Source organism: Corvus cornix, chromosome 14 (assembly GCF_000738735.6).
Source record: "Corvus cornix cornix isolate S_Up_H32 chromosome 14, ASM73873v5, whole genome shotgun sequence".
Taxonomy (NCBI): Eukaryota; Metazoa; Chordata; class Aves; order Passeriformes; family Corvidae; genus Corvus; species Corvus cornix.
Window position 1 is genome coordinate 7,555,789 of NC_046344.1, and position 16,595 is coordinate 7,572,383.

Consider the following 16,595-nt stretch of genomic DNA (forward strand, 5'->3'; position numbering starts at 1 on the left):
CAGCTTCTCTGGGAATTCCATCCAAGCCCCTCTTTACCTTCCCAGGGAGGAATTTCTCCCTGATATCCCATCTATCCCTAACCTGGGCAGAGGTGTGGGCAGGGCAATGTCCCCCATATCCGCAGCAAGGACACAGCTCTTAAATCCCTGCTGAGGGCTGGGCAACCCCACTCCCCACTTCTTATTTTCATTTTTTGGGGTATTTCCATGCTCCCAACAAAACAAGCTCCTATCCCCCCAGTGCCTGGAGCCATTGGGAAGCAGATTAAAAGTTTTCATCAGCTCTTCTTAATAGAGGCAGATAAAGCAGCCTAATGGTCATGTGTTGAGTTATTGAAGGGAATTCAGGTACTACAAAATCACCTTTAACCCTCGGCTTCCTCGGACCTCCTGCCTCGCCATTGTTTGGCTGGGGTGTAAAAAACCAGAGTCCAGTTCATAAATTATTATGGAGTTCCAGTCCCCTTAATGCAGCACAGCTTTGCCGGTGTTTCATTTTGGGGTGGGAGCTAATTCTGGCTGTGCACACCATAAAGCTCCAGTGTTCCCAGGATTAACCCTTTCCCTGCCAGCTGGGGGCTGGCTGGAAGGGAATGATCAATACTGGTACACAGGCGTCTCTGTTTTATTCGTGGGAGTGATCCGTGAGGAATTCTCTCTTTTTGCAAGTTCCTGGGTAAAACATAGCGGGGAGATTTTGTTTAAAAAATTTTAAAAATCATCCAAGTTGTCACTTTTTAGAATTCAGCGTTGACTGTGATGATTTTGAGGATTTCAGCCTAAAATTTATGGCTAAAAATTTTGCACCGATGATATTAAAAAAAGCTGTTTAGGTGTAATGTGACACAGAATCGTTGTGGTGTATTTTTTATTGATTACAAACCAGCAGATTCCATGCCCTGGGCACTTTCCTCTCCACTGACCGTGGCAACTTATCCTGAATTCCTTGCCCAGTTCCTCCTCTTCAGCAGTTGCTGTTTTCCACGTGAGCTGCATTTTTAGGGGGAATCTGTGAGGGATGAAGTTCAGATCTTGCTGTTGGACACAGCAAAGAGGAATTCTCTGCTTTTGGCCTTGCTCTCCACGCCAGCATTCCCAACATTCCTTGTTTTTGGAGAAAGTTCCTGCTCCGTTAGCTCTGCAGGGCCTGGATGGCATCCATGAGGAGGGAGATGTGCACCAGAGGAGCTGCACTGCCATGGAGGCGGCTGAACCGCTCCCAGTTCACAAATCCGATGAAAATTATCCCTCTCCACACTTTCCTGCACTGGCCGCTCCATCCAGAGAGAAGCCACGGACTCTCCAGTCCATCCAACCCCCAGGGGCTTCCCATATTTGCCAGTTTGTTCCCAATCCTTGGGAATGTTGTTATTAACACAAAGCATTGGTCAGATCCATAGCTGGCTTTTCCCTAAATATAGGAGGAAATTGCTGGCTGTGCTGAACTGAAGATGTTTTAATGGCTAGTTCTGTTCAGGAGTTTTATTTCCCGGCGTGTTAATTTTATTTTAATTAATGCCTGGACTTGGAAAAATGTTAATCACTAATCCAGAGGTTCTAGCAGCTCTCTTTTGGGTCGGGGCATACTTTGAAGGCGCTGAGCTGCCTGTGTGGGCGAGAAGCTGCCTTTTGAAATATTTTATGGAAGGCACGAAGTCTCCGAGGTGTTTTATGTGGCAAGCTAAAGATGGAATTTAATATCAACAAATAGCTGAGGGGTTATCCAGGGAAAGTTTGTGTCTGTGCAGGAATGCTGCAGAATGTCAGAGAAAATCCAAATTTCCTACGAGTTGTGTTCTGTTGCCCCCCAAAATCACTGAATCCCAGAATCCAAGATCATCAGTTCCCAGCTTTGGAACCTTGAGTCACACACCAGGGCACTGCTTGCCACGTCCAGTCCTTTCCTGAAGGACGAGCCGGTGGCTATATTTGGGTTGCCTGCTTTTTTTATGGAATAGTTGGATCCTGAAGTCTTTACTTTTCCCTGCTGGGTTTCTGGAGCACTCAGGGTCACCGGCTGTGGGATATCTTCCACTGGCACGTGGCTTCCAGGAGGGGTTGGACCCAGTGACCACTTGGACGTTCTGGCTGTGATTGGAATAAACCCCATTTCTCTTGCTCAGAGCTTTCCAAAATCCCGCATGCTGGGGGCCTGTGAAAATTCAAATTTCAGGGGTAAAAAAAGTAAATCTGTTGTAGAAGTCTCTATAAACATTTTTTGTTCCCACCAACTGTCTCCTTCTCAGCACTGAGTTAGAAGGGACAAAAATGGCTCCAAACCCTGGCTCTCCCCATTATCCTTCGGGGTAATGTGTGGAGTTGGAGCTTCTGGTCCCATCCAGTACCAAAGTGCCACCAGAGGAGAGGGGTTGATTGTAAAGGAAATAGAAAATGATTTGTAGTAGAAATGGTGTGAAATGTCCTTATGGGGGGACAGTGGAAGTGGGGAATCAAGAGATGGAGAGACCCCTCTTCAAATCATTGATTTCATGTTGTGTTTTAGGGCCATCCCTTTTTCGTGCTTCTTTCCTCCCATAAATCTTTCTGATCCCTCACTTCCTTGCTATTTTCACCGTGCTCACATAACTGAGTCCCAGACGTGGACAAGCTGCTCTCCAACCAAAAACACCAGGATTTTTTGTGTGCAGACACATTTGGGATGAGCAAACAAGACAGCCCTGAGCACCTCTCACCTTCTTGTTTGCTCTCTCTTGGCAGCGCTCAGGACCGGGCTGCGACCATTGGAATAATCCATAAATTATTGGCAAAAACCATGGCCCATTGCACAGGGCCTGGGCAGGGCTCTGTGTCCATCCAGCTTCATCCTGATCCCAAATCCGGATCATTTAAATACTTGGATGGGCAGGGAGGCGCGTGGGGGTGGCCTCATCCCAGCGCTGCTCCCTGGGTTCCGCGCGGCCGGCGGCTCTCGCTCGATTTCGCCCGTGATTGGAGTACAGCTGGAAAGGCAGCTCCAACTGCATTTAATAACCACTCCTTCAACACAGCGAGGTGCAGAAAGTAATTTGTCCCCTTGCCAAGGAGCAGGAAGAATGGGCATTTTGTTCCCGGTGATTTTACCTGGCTGGACTCTGCAGAGAGAGCAGGACTTTGTGCTACCGTTGCCCCGCACGCTGTGTTGATTTATTGAAATTGGAGCCCGCGGGTGCAGTCCTGAGGTACCTCCTGACATGGAATTTCTAGGAGAAATATACAATTGGCTTGGTTATTATTTTTTCCCTCCTCCCTCTGCTTGGGCGTCTTTCCAGCTTTTGCACTAAGGAACAAGATTTTAAATTAGCCTTGAATTTTAACACGGTGCAGCTTGGCCTTGCTATTCCCAGGGTTTTATTATGAAGCGTCTGACGCTGTGTCCCGGTTTCATCTCCATCACCTGCCCTGAAATGCCGAGTTTCTTCTCTTTTCTTTATCTTTCTTACTTTTTTAGTTTTTGTTTTTAGAGGAAGGAATTTAAAAGAGCCTGTGGGCTGTTGTCCTGACTGAAATGTCATCGTCCCCCTCCCCTGTGTGTGTGTCTGCAGAGAGGTTGTGGAATCTCCCTCGCTGGAGATATTCCAGAGCTGCCTGGGCACAATCCTGTGCTCTGGGATGACCCTGCTTGAGCAGGGAGGTAGGAGAAGATTCCCACTGTGGTCCTGCCCATCCAGGGATTCTGTGACTTTCCAGGTGTTCACATCCAGGCAAACCATCGTCTTTGGAGGGGAGTTCCCAATGGAGCCAAACTGCTCCTCAGAGGGGTTTGCCTGTTTCTCCCCATGGAGATGCCACAGTCTGCCTTCTTGGCAGGAAGAGGAGGAGGCAGGCTGGGCTGGGAATGGGTTTTATCCCATTATTTGCTGGCCTATAACAGAACTTTCTCTCTTGTTTAAGTCCAAGCACAAGTGAGAGGCAGGACGAGGCTCTCTAGGGTGGGATGGTGGAGCTGGGCTTTTGGGGGGCTTTATTTTGATTGATGTGCTCATATTTCTGAATAATTTGGGATCAGCTTCCAGGAGCTGATGAAGACAGTAGGGTGAAGGTGTTGGGGTTAGGAATGGCCTGTCCATCCCAGGGAACGAGCTCTCAGGAAGGTGCTGAACGTTCAGCTAAAGCAGCAAAGGGCTGGGAGCAGCATCTCCCCATGGATGTGGAGTTCCCAGAGGAGCTCCCACTCAGGCATTCAAAAACATGGGAAAATTTCAGCTGGATTGTGGTGAACGGTGTTCTCACCCCTCAGTCTTCCCAGCAGGATCATCACCTCAAATCTATTGCTCTATTCCAGAGGGAGGACCAGGACAGCCAGGGCCCCACTGGTAGCCAGATGTGCACTGGGGGCTGGAAGAGTCCAGCCCTCTCCCATCTCATTTGGGTTTATATATTTATATATTTATATATTTATATATTTATATATTTATATATGTTTTCACTGCGGCTTAATAAAGCACAGGGTATGGAAAATACTCCACTGGCTATGGAAAAAGTGATGAGAAAACCACAAGGAAGGGATGCTGGAGATGTGGTGCTGTGTATGTCTAAGATCTGTGAAAAGTCAATTCCCTGATAGCAACTCCAGTTAATGCATTTCCTCTCAAGCAGTATTAAATACAAGTAAAAATCCTTCTCTTAATAAATACTTATCTGTTTTTAAGTTTAATTTATCTGTTTTTGTCGTATTTGTTTTTAGAGCAAAAATTTCAGGATTGGTATTTTATGCTGATACTTCCAGAGGTTTTTTGCATCTCCTTATTGGACATTTAGGCTGCTTCTCATCCTCTTTTGATTTATTTCCTGCACAGGTTTTAGGAAAAAGCTCTCTCTGGGTGAGAACCCTGCAAACCTCGTGGGGTTATGTTGAGAACCAGCCTGAAATCTCTTCCCCTTCACAAATTCTCACCAAATGGAGTTGGGATTTGAGCAGCAGTTTTCCCTGTGCTTCACCATTAACGGGTTTCTGTTAATTATTGTCCCTCATAGTTATTAACAGTAGCTGTGCTGGTCCAGTTAAAGCACTTCCACAGGCTGATGGTTCTCCATGGAAGACAAAGCTGCCTCTTGCCACTTGTGGTAATTCAGGAAAACACCGGGATGCTCTGGGAGTGGGAGCAGCCGTGTGCCGCCAGATCGGGATGGGCATGGCCACATTTGCCACCTGGTAGTGGTAAGAGGCAAATTTTGGGAGCACAGGTAGGGCCAGGAGCTGGAGCTGCTGCTGTGCAGAGCCCGTGGCAGCTCAGCACAGCTCCTCCAAGCCCTCCTGCTTCCTTCCCGTTGGATCCGCGGCACAAAGCCGCCTTCCCTCTCTGGTGGGAGCCCGGCTCCCGAGTAATGCTGTGCAGCTGGACTGACAGAATGTGATTGCTCATCAGTTTGCTTGATGACTTAATCTGGGGCTGATTAGCATCTTGGAGCCTGTCCAGACGATCAGAAATGATGCAGAATTCTGCTACGGGCCCCAGTTTATTTAACATTTGAGCATCATCCCGGCTCTGGCGGAGCAGCAGGGGCTCGCCTTGAGGTGCCTGTTGGCTCTCCACGAAGTCTGGGGTTGAGGAGGGGGGTGTGCCGAGGCCAGGCTCCTGTCAGGGAGCTGGGATGGCCTGGCTTTGTGGCCCAAGCATGTGTCAGTCCACCAGGCAGGGATGTAGAGTATCTCATGCTCACTGTGGAGCATCCTGTGGCACTCAGTGCTTTCATCTGGTTGACAGGTGCTGATCGGTCTCAGCTTGGACTCAATGATCTTGGAGGGCCTTTCCAGCCTCAGTTAATTTGTGGTCACTCCCAGCAGTGTAGTGTGCCCTTGGAGTAATGATAACTCCATGAGAGCAATAAAAATCCTCTTCTTCCCCTAAAAACTGCTTCCTTAAACAAGTGAGGACATTCTCTGCTCCTTCCGGCAGTTTCAGCTCATCACCCCAAGATATTTTGCTGCTGGGGGAGTTTGGGGAGCAGGAGATGGGACAAGGGCCAGGATATGGGATGATGTGGGAAGGCTGAGCTGTGGAAGCAGCCGGCTCCTGCCCAGCAAGGGTTAAAGCTGGAGCAGGGACTGCTGGAAGAGTTCAGTTGTTTCACATTAGGCCGGGCAGCCCTGGCTGCCTTCCGTGCTCGGGGAGCCGGGGGCCGAGTCCCCAGCGCTAAATCTGCGTAACCGATGCCGTACAACTGGCACCAGCCTTGACCACAAGTGGCCATTAAAATAAACATCCCCGGGCTTAACTGACAGGCAGCAGCGAGCAGAAACAGCCCGGCATGACGGGGAATATTAAACACCCAGCCAGAACCGAATTTCGGCAGGCAAACCCCCCCATCCCCGCCCGGCATCGCCCCGGCCCCGCGGCATCAATGGGCGCAGTGTTCGGGACCGGCGCGTGCTGCTCCCGGGGGTGACGGGATGGTGCCAGCAGTGTGGGAGATGGGAGAAGTCCAGCCCAAAACACAGCCTGGGTAAACACAGGGCACGAGCCCCAGGGTGGCACCGGCATGGAGAAATCCAGCCCCAAACACATCCCAAGTAAACGAGCCCCGTGGCAGCACTGGGATGAAGAAACCCAGCCCGAAACCTATCCCGGCTAAAGACAAGGCACAAGTCCCGTGGAAGCACTGGGATGGAGAAATCCAGCCCCAAATATATCCCAGAAAAACACAAGGCATGAGCCCCACAGTGGCACCAGGATGGAGAAATCCAGCCCCAAATATATCCCAGGAAAACAGGGGGCACAAGCCCCAGGGTGGCACCAGGATTGGCCGGCACAGAGGACAGGAGCTGCCATCCCTTGGGCACTGAGCTGCTCCAGGATCTTGTTTGGCATTAGGAAAGGAGGTAAAAGGCTCTATTAAAAATGAGCTGTTTGCCTTCGGTTGGCAGATTTATTTATAATGGTGATTTGTGAGCGCTCCAAGTCGGGACAAGAGTGAGGGCATTATTATGTCCACGGGGATAGAGGAGCGACACTTTTATTGGGTGGAATTTATCTGCCTGGAGAATTTATTTATTTCTTTTATAAGAAAAGCATAGAAACAAGCAACACTTGCAAAACAAGCGATTACACAAGGGCAAAACTTGCCAGAGCTCGAGGCAAAAGGATTTGGACATTGGGATGGGCGTTGATTGGTGCTGCTGGGTGAGGCTTCTTCCCTCCTGGATAAGAGCACAACTCCCTGCTCCGGCACGTGCTGCTTGAAACCCATCACGTTTTTGTGTCAGAAGGGAAACCACTGGAGTTATTAAGGGTGTGCTGGAGAAATTTCCTGAAATTGTGTCCTTTAAAATGTAGGTAATTACTGTTTTCACCCAAGAAAGGCCTTGGGCAGGACAAGGACATTTCTAAGAAGCGCGGTTTTGTATCCAGGAGTCCAAAGATGCCCGAGCCTGTTTTCCTGGCATTAGCAGGATTTAATGTGTGTGTGTTACATCCTAGAAAATTGTCATGTTCCTGTAAGAAACCCTTTAATTCTTCAAAAAAGGGTTATTGGAATGATGGCCACACGAGGAGATGCAATGCCTGTGTCACTGCTGGAGAGATGCAGCTCATGGAATCACAGAATCAGACTGGGTTGGGTTGGGAAGCAGCTCAAAACCCATCCAGTTCCAACCCCAACACCTTCCACTATCCCATGTTGCTCCAAGCCCTGCCCCCCCTCACAGGGAAGAATTCCTTCCTAATCTCTAATCTAATTCTCCCCTCTTTCAGTTTAAAGCCATTCCCCCTTGTCCTGCCACTCCAGGCCCTTGTTCATTGGCAAGGGGGAGCAGAATTGGCTGCTGGGTTCACCCAACAGAGTTTGGACATCAGCTCCTCACGGCCAAGAGTTTTCTTGTGACTTGTTTTGCTTGTCCTAAATTCTTTCCGGCTGCATCCTTTGTTACTCGGGAGAAAGCCTAAAACAGAAACACTCTCTCCTAAGTTTTTGGCTCCATCTTTGGGACAGCAGCCTGGTTTTTCCTGGTGTCTTATTTTTATCCCATCCTGCTCTAGAAATGCTCTTGGATGAGCAGGAGGTTCAGAGCTGGATCAGTCACGGTGGTTCCTGTGGAGCTGGCGATGGATTTAAAACGGTGTGGATGTGGCACATGGGGCCATGGGTTGGTGGTGGCCTTGGACTCCATGATCTTGGAGCTCTTTTCCAGCCCAAATGATTGTGCAGTTCTGTGTTGGGTGTGCTCTGTCTCCTGGGCAGTTGCAGAGTTAAACAAGTTCCCCCTCCTGCCACCGGCGCTGGCTTTGGCTCGGAGCGCGGTGGCGTTCCAGTTCGGAGAATTCCAGTGACCAACCAGGTAGTAGGCTCCTAATGGCACAATTTACCCTTTGTGAACACATTTTATGAAAGCTCTCACTGTTTGTCTCGAGTTGTGGAGGAGGGGGGAAAAAAACCCAACCCGACTGTAAATGTCCAGGCCACGGAACTGCCTAATCCAAACACAGGCACGAGCCGGGGCTGCGCCGGCGCTCGCGGGCTCCCTGTGTTCCTTGGCCTGGTGCTGAGCTCGTGTTTATGAGCACACACCAAAAAAAAAGCCCTCCAAAGAAGACTGGTCCTGGGTTTAGCACTGGACTTTTTAAAGGGAAAAAAATGAAGGCACGAGGAGCTGTGGGAGAGCAGCTGTGGGGTGTGTTTGGGGTTGTGAGTGGAAGGGTAAAGCTCTGGGTCCTCTGAGTGGCTGTAGCCATTGGAGAGATGTTCAGAAAGATGTTCTTCCACTCTCCAAAGCCATTGGGTTGCCCTTCAAGGCACCAGAGTGTGCAAGGAGCTCTGCTGGAAAGGTTGGAAAATCCCAGTGCATTGAAAAATGTTGTAGTAAAATAGTCCAGGTGACCTTGCTGTCGGGGGAAGGGCCAGAGGGATGAGCAGGAGCATTGTCAGGGGATGTTGGATGTGCCAGAGATCCCGGGGGAATGGGCTGTGCCACCCAGTCTGGTCCTGCCTGGAGTTAAGAGCACGGAAGATGCTGCTGGCCTGGGATGGCCCACATTCCTTGGGAAGAAATGCTGCCATCCTTCCTTCTGGAACCTTTCTCACTTGGGCAAAACAAGAGGTTAATGTTGGAATTGTTAAGCTCTGTCTCCTCAGCTCTCAGTGGTGGAGCTTTGGCTCTTGCAGTGATGCTCAAGGCTTGTCCCGGTGTCTTGGCTCCGTTTTCCCTCCTTTCCACTGCTTATTCCTATCGCTGTTCTGTTTCCTCATTTATCGGTGGCTCCTGGTGCGTGGTGGGAGCTGGCAAATCCCTCAGCGTGCTCATGAACCAAAGCAAAACCTCTGGCCTGCGGGAGAAAACACCAACTGAACCCCACATAATGGGTATTAAAGGAAAAAGCAAAATGGCAGAGGGCACATGGAGTAAGCAGAGGTATTTTCTGGCTGTCTGGTCGAAGGTTTGGTATCATTTTTCTCCAGGATTACAGGGGCTTTCACCTCATAAATTTGGGCCTGTTTGAGGTCGTTAATCTTTCTTTACATGTTGCCTTGCAATTTTAGAGCTTTGCCACCATCTGGGATCACATTTTAAATGGAGTTTCCACTCACTACGTCCCTTTTCATGGAATTATTTATATATGGAGAAATGCATAATAAATACATCAGCTCTGGGTTGTTTTTAAACATTTTCAGGGCTTACCTTGTGTGGAAAAACTTGTCTTCTCTAATAGAGAGTCATAACAGTGACCAATTAAAGGATCACGTTTGCAATATGCTCTTAAATGGCAATTTAAAATATTGGTGAGTGATCCGCAGGGAAGGAGAGCTCCAGGCCAGGGAGCGCGTTCCTGAGTCGGAAAATCCCGGAGTGTGAGACATAACAGCACCATCTGATGGAAGCAGCAAACCTGGGCAAGGATTTCAGCTCCTCCCTGGCCTTTGGGATGGGACCTTGTTCTGTTGCCCTTAAATCTCGGGTTTTTTTCACAATATGGTGGTGTTGGGTCAAAGGTTGGACTCGATGATCCTGGAGGGTTTTCCCACTCTCTGATTCTTATGGATGGACCTTCCAGCCTGTCCCACTCCCTAAACCCAACATGCCCCATCTCTGCTGCTCTTGATAATCCAAACTTCTCCCCAAAGGCAGGGGGGACCCACAGTTGGTTCCACCAGCTCCTCTTGGCCCCACCAGAGCCAAGATGTCTGCCCCAGGCCGCGCCAGTTATTTGAATGGGGTTTTGAACAAATAAATAGCCTCAACAGTTCAGTGGTTCCTTGTGTAATTTTAGCTCAGGACCTCTCCAGGAATGTCCAGAATAAATAGGTGAATCTGTAATCCATCCCCAATTAACTGGATATTCCGGGAGCAGCTTGGAGCACGTTACGGAGGAGCAGTGTCAATAAACAGGGATGCTGTGGGCCCTGGAAATGTGGGCTCTGTTCCTGGAGAGGAAAGGTTCGGACCAAGAGGTGGGTGCAGTCTGGAAAAGCAAACAAAAAGGAGCCTTCTGCCCCCACCCAGGTGGTTGGGATTCCACCGCCCATCATTCAGTGTCCCCCCAGTCCTCCTGGGGCGGCTCACCCTGAGCACAGCTGAACGTGGCAGGGAGGTTTCACCTCCACCCGTGACTTTGCAGCACTGTCAACAGGAAAACAACAAATTCCCCGGGATATTTTACACTGCTGAGGCATGAAATTGCAGAGCAGAATCTTCTCCCTGAGCCCCCTTTCCCCTCTGGCGGCTGCAGCCACCATTCCCAAAGAAACCCAACCTCCAGACGTGAATCACTGCTCGGATTTTTCATGCTTTTAACTTCTCCTCGCTGAGCCCTCACTCTCAGCCAGGAGGAACGGGGACCTGCTGGAGCTCTGAAAAACCTCCGAGCAAGGGCTGGCTGGGGAAAGGAGTTAAAAATGAACCAGCAGATTTTTATATATATAAAAAGTAAAAATATATGTTCTCCATCTGAAGTTTATTTAGGTCCTTTGGGAGAGTGGCGCGGCACCACGTCTCTACTAAATTGCCAACATTTTATGGCCGTGCTGGCACCGAGTCAAACACACATCTCCTTGGCTTGCTCTGCTGTCTTAAACAGGCAGATTCCAGTCTGTTTTTCTATGGACTGAATATTCCTATTGACTGGGCGAGGAGAGCTCTGCCCAGCAAGAACGTCCAGGCAACTTCTCTTTTTATTACTTTATCGAGGCTTGATTATTTTGATATTGCGCTGCTGAAGAGCCGACCCCTTGTGACCCACAGGATGTCAGAGCAGTGTGCATTTCAAGCCAGATGCAGCTTTTTCTTTTTTTTCTTTTTTTCCTTCTGATTTTATTTGGATTGGAATCTTATTAATAACTGGAAAGTTTTGAAGGGGCTATTTTTAACTGTTTAGCCATTGTGTGAGTATTTCAGTAGCATGGATGTGGAGCTTTGAGTGTACAGATAAAACACCCCCAGCACGAGGTGCTGCTGGGTTTAAACCCATCCTGAGCAGTTCCCTGCTCCATTTCCTTCCCAAACCCTTCCCTACATGAGAATCCTTGTGCAAAATCCCTCTGCTGCTCCTCAGTCGAGGTCGCTGCCCGTGTGGAACCCCTACCATGGCGAGGAAGCTCCGGAATCTCCCCCTGTTCCAAGCTGGATGTTTTTTAGGAATCCTTGGTTGCCATACAGCCTGAGGCAGTCTGACTTCAGGCAGGACACACATCTGCCCACACTTCCCAGCAGCTGGGAGTGACCCCCTTTATCTCCTCTCCGCTCGCTGCCTCCTTGCACGGGGCTGGGGAGACATTCCCGCTCGGGCTTGGGAACGTGGGGCTTTGATCTGCAGATGCCTGAGGAGCCAGGTCAGGCTCTGAAGCAGAATGGACTGGCAGGGAAAGCCTGTTGGACTACACTGATCCAATTATGCTCCGTGATGGCGAATCCTTTTTACTTTCTGGTCCAAAGCACAAGAGAAGCGAGGGCTTTGCTTTGAAGCCGAGGAGATGAGTTCATGCCTCGGTGCTTGCGAAGCTGGAGAGCTGAGCTTTGCAGTTCATCTGGATCTTCCACAGCACTCCAGAAGACATTTAATAAACCTCTCAGCCTGGTGCTCCAGGGACTGCTGCTCCTCACACTCCGCTGTGTGTGCCAAAGGCTTTCCCTCTCTCCTGCCTGTGGCAGCCTGCAGAGCTGTTCCTGACGTGTTCGCTGCACCTCTGTGGGCTCAGGATATTCCATGATTCCGTAGGACAAGGGGCAATGGCTTCAAAGTGCCCCAGGACAGGGTTAGATGGGATATTGGGAAGAAATCCTTCCCTGGGAGGGTGGGCAGGCCCTGGCACAGGGTGCCCAGAGAAGCTGGGGCTGCCCCATCCTTGGAAGTGTCCAAGGCCAGGTTGGATGGGGCTTGGAGCACCCTGGGATAGTGGAGGGGGGTCCAAGGTGTCCCTGCCCATTGCAGGGGTGGGATAAGATGATCTTTCAGATCCCTTCCAACCCAGGCCTTTCTGGAATTCTGTTTCTTTTGACCAAATAGTTGCCTTTTCTCATGACTTATTCCTATTTGCTGTTCCATTTCCTTCTGTTTTTCAGGATTTCTCCGCCGTGAAATGCACTTGGTTGGACTCGTTGATCTTAGAGGGCTTTTCCAACCTAAACCATTCCATGATCCTATGATTCCTTACCCTCCACACTCCCATGCTGCTCAGTTCCTTGCATGGGAGCTATGCTGTGAGCTCAATAAAGAATCCCTGGATGGTTTGGGTTGGAAGGACCTTAAAGCCCATCCCATTCCACGGGCAGGGACACCTTCCCCTATCCCAGTCTGCCTCGCTGTCTGAGCAGTGGGTTGTTTGAGGACAATGTGGGATTTGTTTCCCTCTAGGAGAGCCTGGAGCTTTCCCTAGGCTGGGCTGGGCTATCCAACCCCGGGATTAAATCCTCTCTCGGAGTTTCTGGAAAGCCGTGGCAGTAACAGGGCTGGGAGGAGGGACCGTGGGCATTTACAGCCCCCAAGAAGAGCCTTCACTCTGCCATATAATGGCCTTCTGTTGGCTTTTAGTGGGGTGCAGTTTAGTAAATTAGGAGTCTTCAGGTACTTAGCACTTTAATGGTTCTCACTAAGAACATAATTAAACCATAGACCCCGTAGGGAGAAAAACCAGTTTATTGTGCGTATTTTTAGACTCTGTTACCAGCCCTCATAAAACCTGGTCGATCCAAGCCGGGGAACAGGCCCGAGCTGGCGACCCAGAATTCCTCCAGCAGTACTCACACCTTACAAATCTGCCCCGTGAATTATGGAATTCATTTTCCTGCTACGATTTCCAAAGGCGTTTGCAGCGGCGGTTTCTGTCCGGCTGCTGGAGGTGTGAGGGAGGCACGAGGGTTATGATGTTGTGCTGGCACACAAAGCCAGGGTTTGCTAATGGTTTTTTTATTTAAAAACATTGCATGTCTCACGGAGGTGCCCAGAAACGGGACTGCTCCGAGCCCACGGCTCTGCTCGCTCCCTCTCCGTGTGCATCCACCTTGGGCTTGGTTGTTTAGATCCGTCTGACTTGGAGCTGCATTTCCCATGTCTGTGTGTCAGGGGGTCACAGTTCTGGATGCAGAGAACTCCCAGCTGCTTCTAGGATGCTTCCTAGGATGAAGAGATGGAGAGGGAATTTTCATTAGGAACTGGAGTGATGGGACAAGGGGGAATGGCTTCAAACTGAAAAAGAGCAGGGTTAGATGGGATATTGGGATAAAATCCTTCCCTCTGAGGGCAGAGAGGCCCTGGCACAGGCTGCCCAGAGAAGCTGTGGCTGCCCCTGGATCCCTGCAAGTGTTCCAGGCCAGGTTGGACGGGGCTTGGAGCATCCTGGGATAGTGGAAGGTGCCATGGGGTGGGAATTAAATCATCTTCCAGGTCCCTTCCAACCCAAACCGTTCTGGGCTTCCATAATTCTCCTCACAGCGCAGCCACAAAGCAAAGTGTAAAGTTCCAAATCCCAGGAACAAGCTGGGTGAGGAGAGCCTGGAAAGCTTTTCCCTCCTCCTGGGCTCTGACATGGCCACTTCCAAGACCGCTGGGATGTTTCCATGGGATAAGATTACTCTGGAATTGCAGGTGTGGGGCAAATTCCCTCTCTGCACCCAGCAAGGTGCCCTGGGTGCTTTCCCCAGCAGTGAGTGCCTCTGGGCACCAGTGCACTCGGGCACAAAAAGAATCTGGGAAGTTTTCAGCATCCCAGGCTCCTGGTGATTCACAGGCTGCTCTGGGTCTTTGCTGCGGCCTCAACGCCCCATCCCGAGTAAACACGGCTCTCTTCCCGGGAAACCTGTGCTGTGCAGCATCTGGAAGGCATCGGGAGGAACACACACACAGAGATCTCCTCCCCCAGCAGCTTTTAAAGGATATCTGGGATGTGTGAATCACTTCTCGATCACTGGGGTTTGGTTTATCCTGAAATCCCAGACTGGTTTGGGCTGGAAGGGACCTTAAAGCTCATCCCATTCCCACCCCTGCCATGGCCAGGGACACCTTCCACTATCCCAGGCTGCTCCAAGCCCCATCCAGCCTGGCCTTGGACACTGCCAGGGATCCAGGGGCAGCCACAGCTTCTCTGGGCACCCTGTGCCAGGGCTTCACCACCCTCACAGCCTCCAAGCTGGCCTTGAACTTCCCACTGCAGTGGGATTTGAGGCTGGAATTTTCTCTTTCTGCCCTTAAACAATTTGGGATGACAATATCTCCAGTGCCAGCCCAAACAACAAGCGGGAATAAAACATTAATGTATTAATTACAATTATGAGTAGGTGTGGAATTAGTAATTCTGCCTGCTCTCCGTGGTCCTCATCCATAAGTGCCAAACATTCCAACCTGTTGGATCAATACCTCAGCTGGGTCAGGCTTGGTTAAAGCACTTTAAAACTAATAATAATAATAATAATAAAAACACTAAAAAGAGCCAAGGAACAACCTGCATGTTTGGAAGGATAAAAGCATTTCTCAGCAATTTGGGATCAAGGTAAAAACACCCCTTTGCGAGCCTCCCTGGGAATGCTGCGAGGAGCCCAACACGGGATTAACTGGAAGCAGGTCCTGGCGGAGGGGAAGGACCCTGGGGGGCACCTGGGGCTGCCCTGACCCCCCAGCCTGGCCGGAGTGGCCTTGGCACAGCTCCCTGACCCCGGCCCGGCTCCATCCGGGAAGGAAGGATGCGGTCTCCTGTCCTAAGGGGCCACAGCAGCCTCCAACCCAGGCGAAGCAAGAGCTTTATTAATCCCAGCTTTGCTAATAAGGAATTACAATAGTTGTGGGATTTGGCAGTGGGAGCGTGCTCGGCTGCCATGCATCCTACAGGATTTTCCCTGGTTTGTTTGTATTTTGGATTTAACTACAAATAATTTAAAGATGTGTTGTGTCTCCTTCAATTAACATTGGTGTTTTCCACCTCTCTCTTTTTTTGTTGTTGTCGCAGTTTTAAAACAATACCGGGGAATTCGAGGCTGTCAGATACGCTCAGATAAATTAACATTTCTTTTTGCTCCAGTTGTGGGATTTCTTAGGGTGGCACTTATTAACATATCAGAATTTGGGGTTGCTCCCTTTGAAAAATTTGCTGCTTTCTTGTCCTCGATGGAAAAATCTCCCCGTGTCAAAAAATTTCAGGCTGATAAAAGAATAATATTGTCCCAAGGCCAGTATGTAAATACCTTAACCAGTATAACATGCTTAGAGGAATTACACTTTCCTCTCCCAAATTACCATCTTGGAAAGCAGCTCTACCACCACATTTATTTGAATTTTAAACATTTTGAAAGCAGATCTCCGAGGTTTTGAAATCTGGTTTCCATTCCTGGCTCTGTTTGACCCAAGGCCTGACCCTGAGCAAATCTTGGGCTCAGTTTCTGGATCTGCTCCGTTGCTCTGAGGATCTTCACTCAGTTTAACATCCCTCAATGCTGAGCTAAGTGTAAGATTTCAGTGTTAAATAATAGTGGGGTTCATTTAAGATGGGGTTTGTTTGTGATGACAAAAGGGAAAACTGAAAGTCTTGGTTTTTAAAAGATGAATTTGTTTAAAGATGCGTGAAAAAACTTGAATGAAGTCATTTTCTCTGCCAAGAAACGATTTCCCAGAGGTGAAGGATGGTTCTCCTGAGGGCACACTGGGGGAGAGAAATAAGGAATAAGCCCAGACCTTTGTAGTTGCCCTTCGTAACAAGTTTTGGAGGGGATTAATTCCTTTTTTCCTGTTATATTCCAGACACAGCCGGTGCCCAACCCCATCTCGTACTTCATGCACCACTCGCCGTGGTGGTTCCACCGCTTCGAGACCTTGGTCAACCACTTCATCGAGCTGCTGGTGCCCTTCTTCCTGCTCCTGGGCCGAAGGATGTGCATCCTGCACGGGCTCCTGCAGATACTGTTCCAGGTGAGCTGCTCCTGCTCTGCTTCCTGAGGCTCCCATCCTCTCCAGCGCTGGGCTTCCCGACTCCTCCGAGCAGCGTCGGGCTCAGGGGGCAGGACAGGAGCTCAGGCTCCAGGGGACGAGGATGGAGGATGATTCCCAGCCAGGAATTCCTGGGTGCTTCCCACTGCTCTCAGTGCTTTGCTGGAGGTTTGGTTTCTGTGTGGCAGCCCAGGATCAGTGCAAAGGGTCTGATCCTGCAGCTCCAACAGCTCTGGGGAATCCTTGTCATTCCCC

The 16,595-nt window shown here is 49.9% G+C and overlaps 1 protein-coding gene across 2 annotated transcripts in view; it reads left to right on the top strand.

Moving 5' to 3' along the window:
• LMF1 (lipase maturation factor 1) overlaps positions 1 to 16,595 on the top strand; it is a 151,076-nt gene that overhangs the window by 88,028 nt on the left and 46,453 nt on the right. For both annotated transcript variants that reach the window (XM_039560132.1, XM_039560131.1), the window contains one exon: positions 16,155 to 16,322. In XM_039560132.1, coding sequence (XP_039416066.1) covers positions 16,155 to 16,322 — 168 coding nt within the window. The remainder of the gene's footprint in view (positions 1 to 16,154; positions 16,323 to 16,595) is intronic.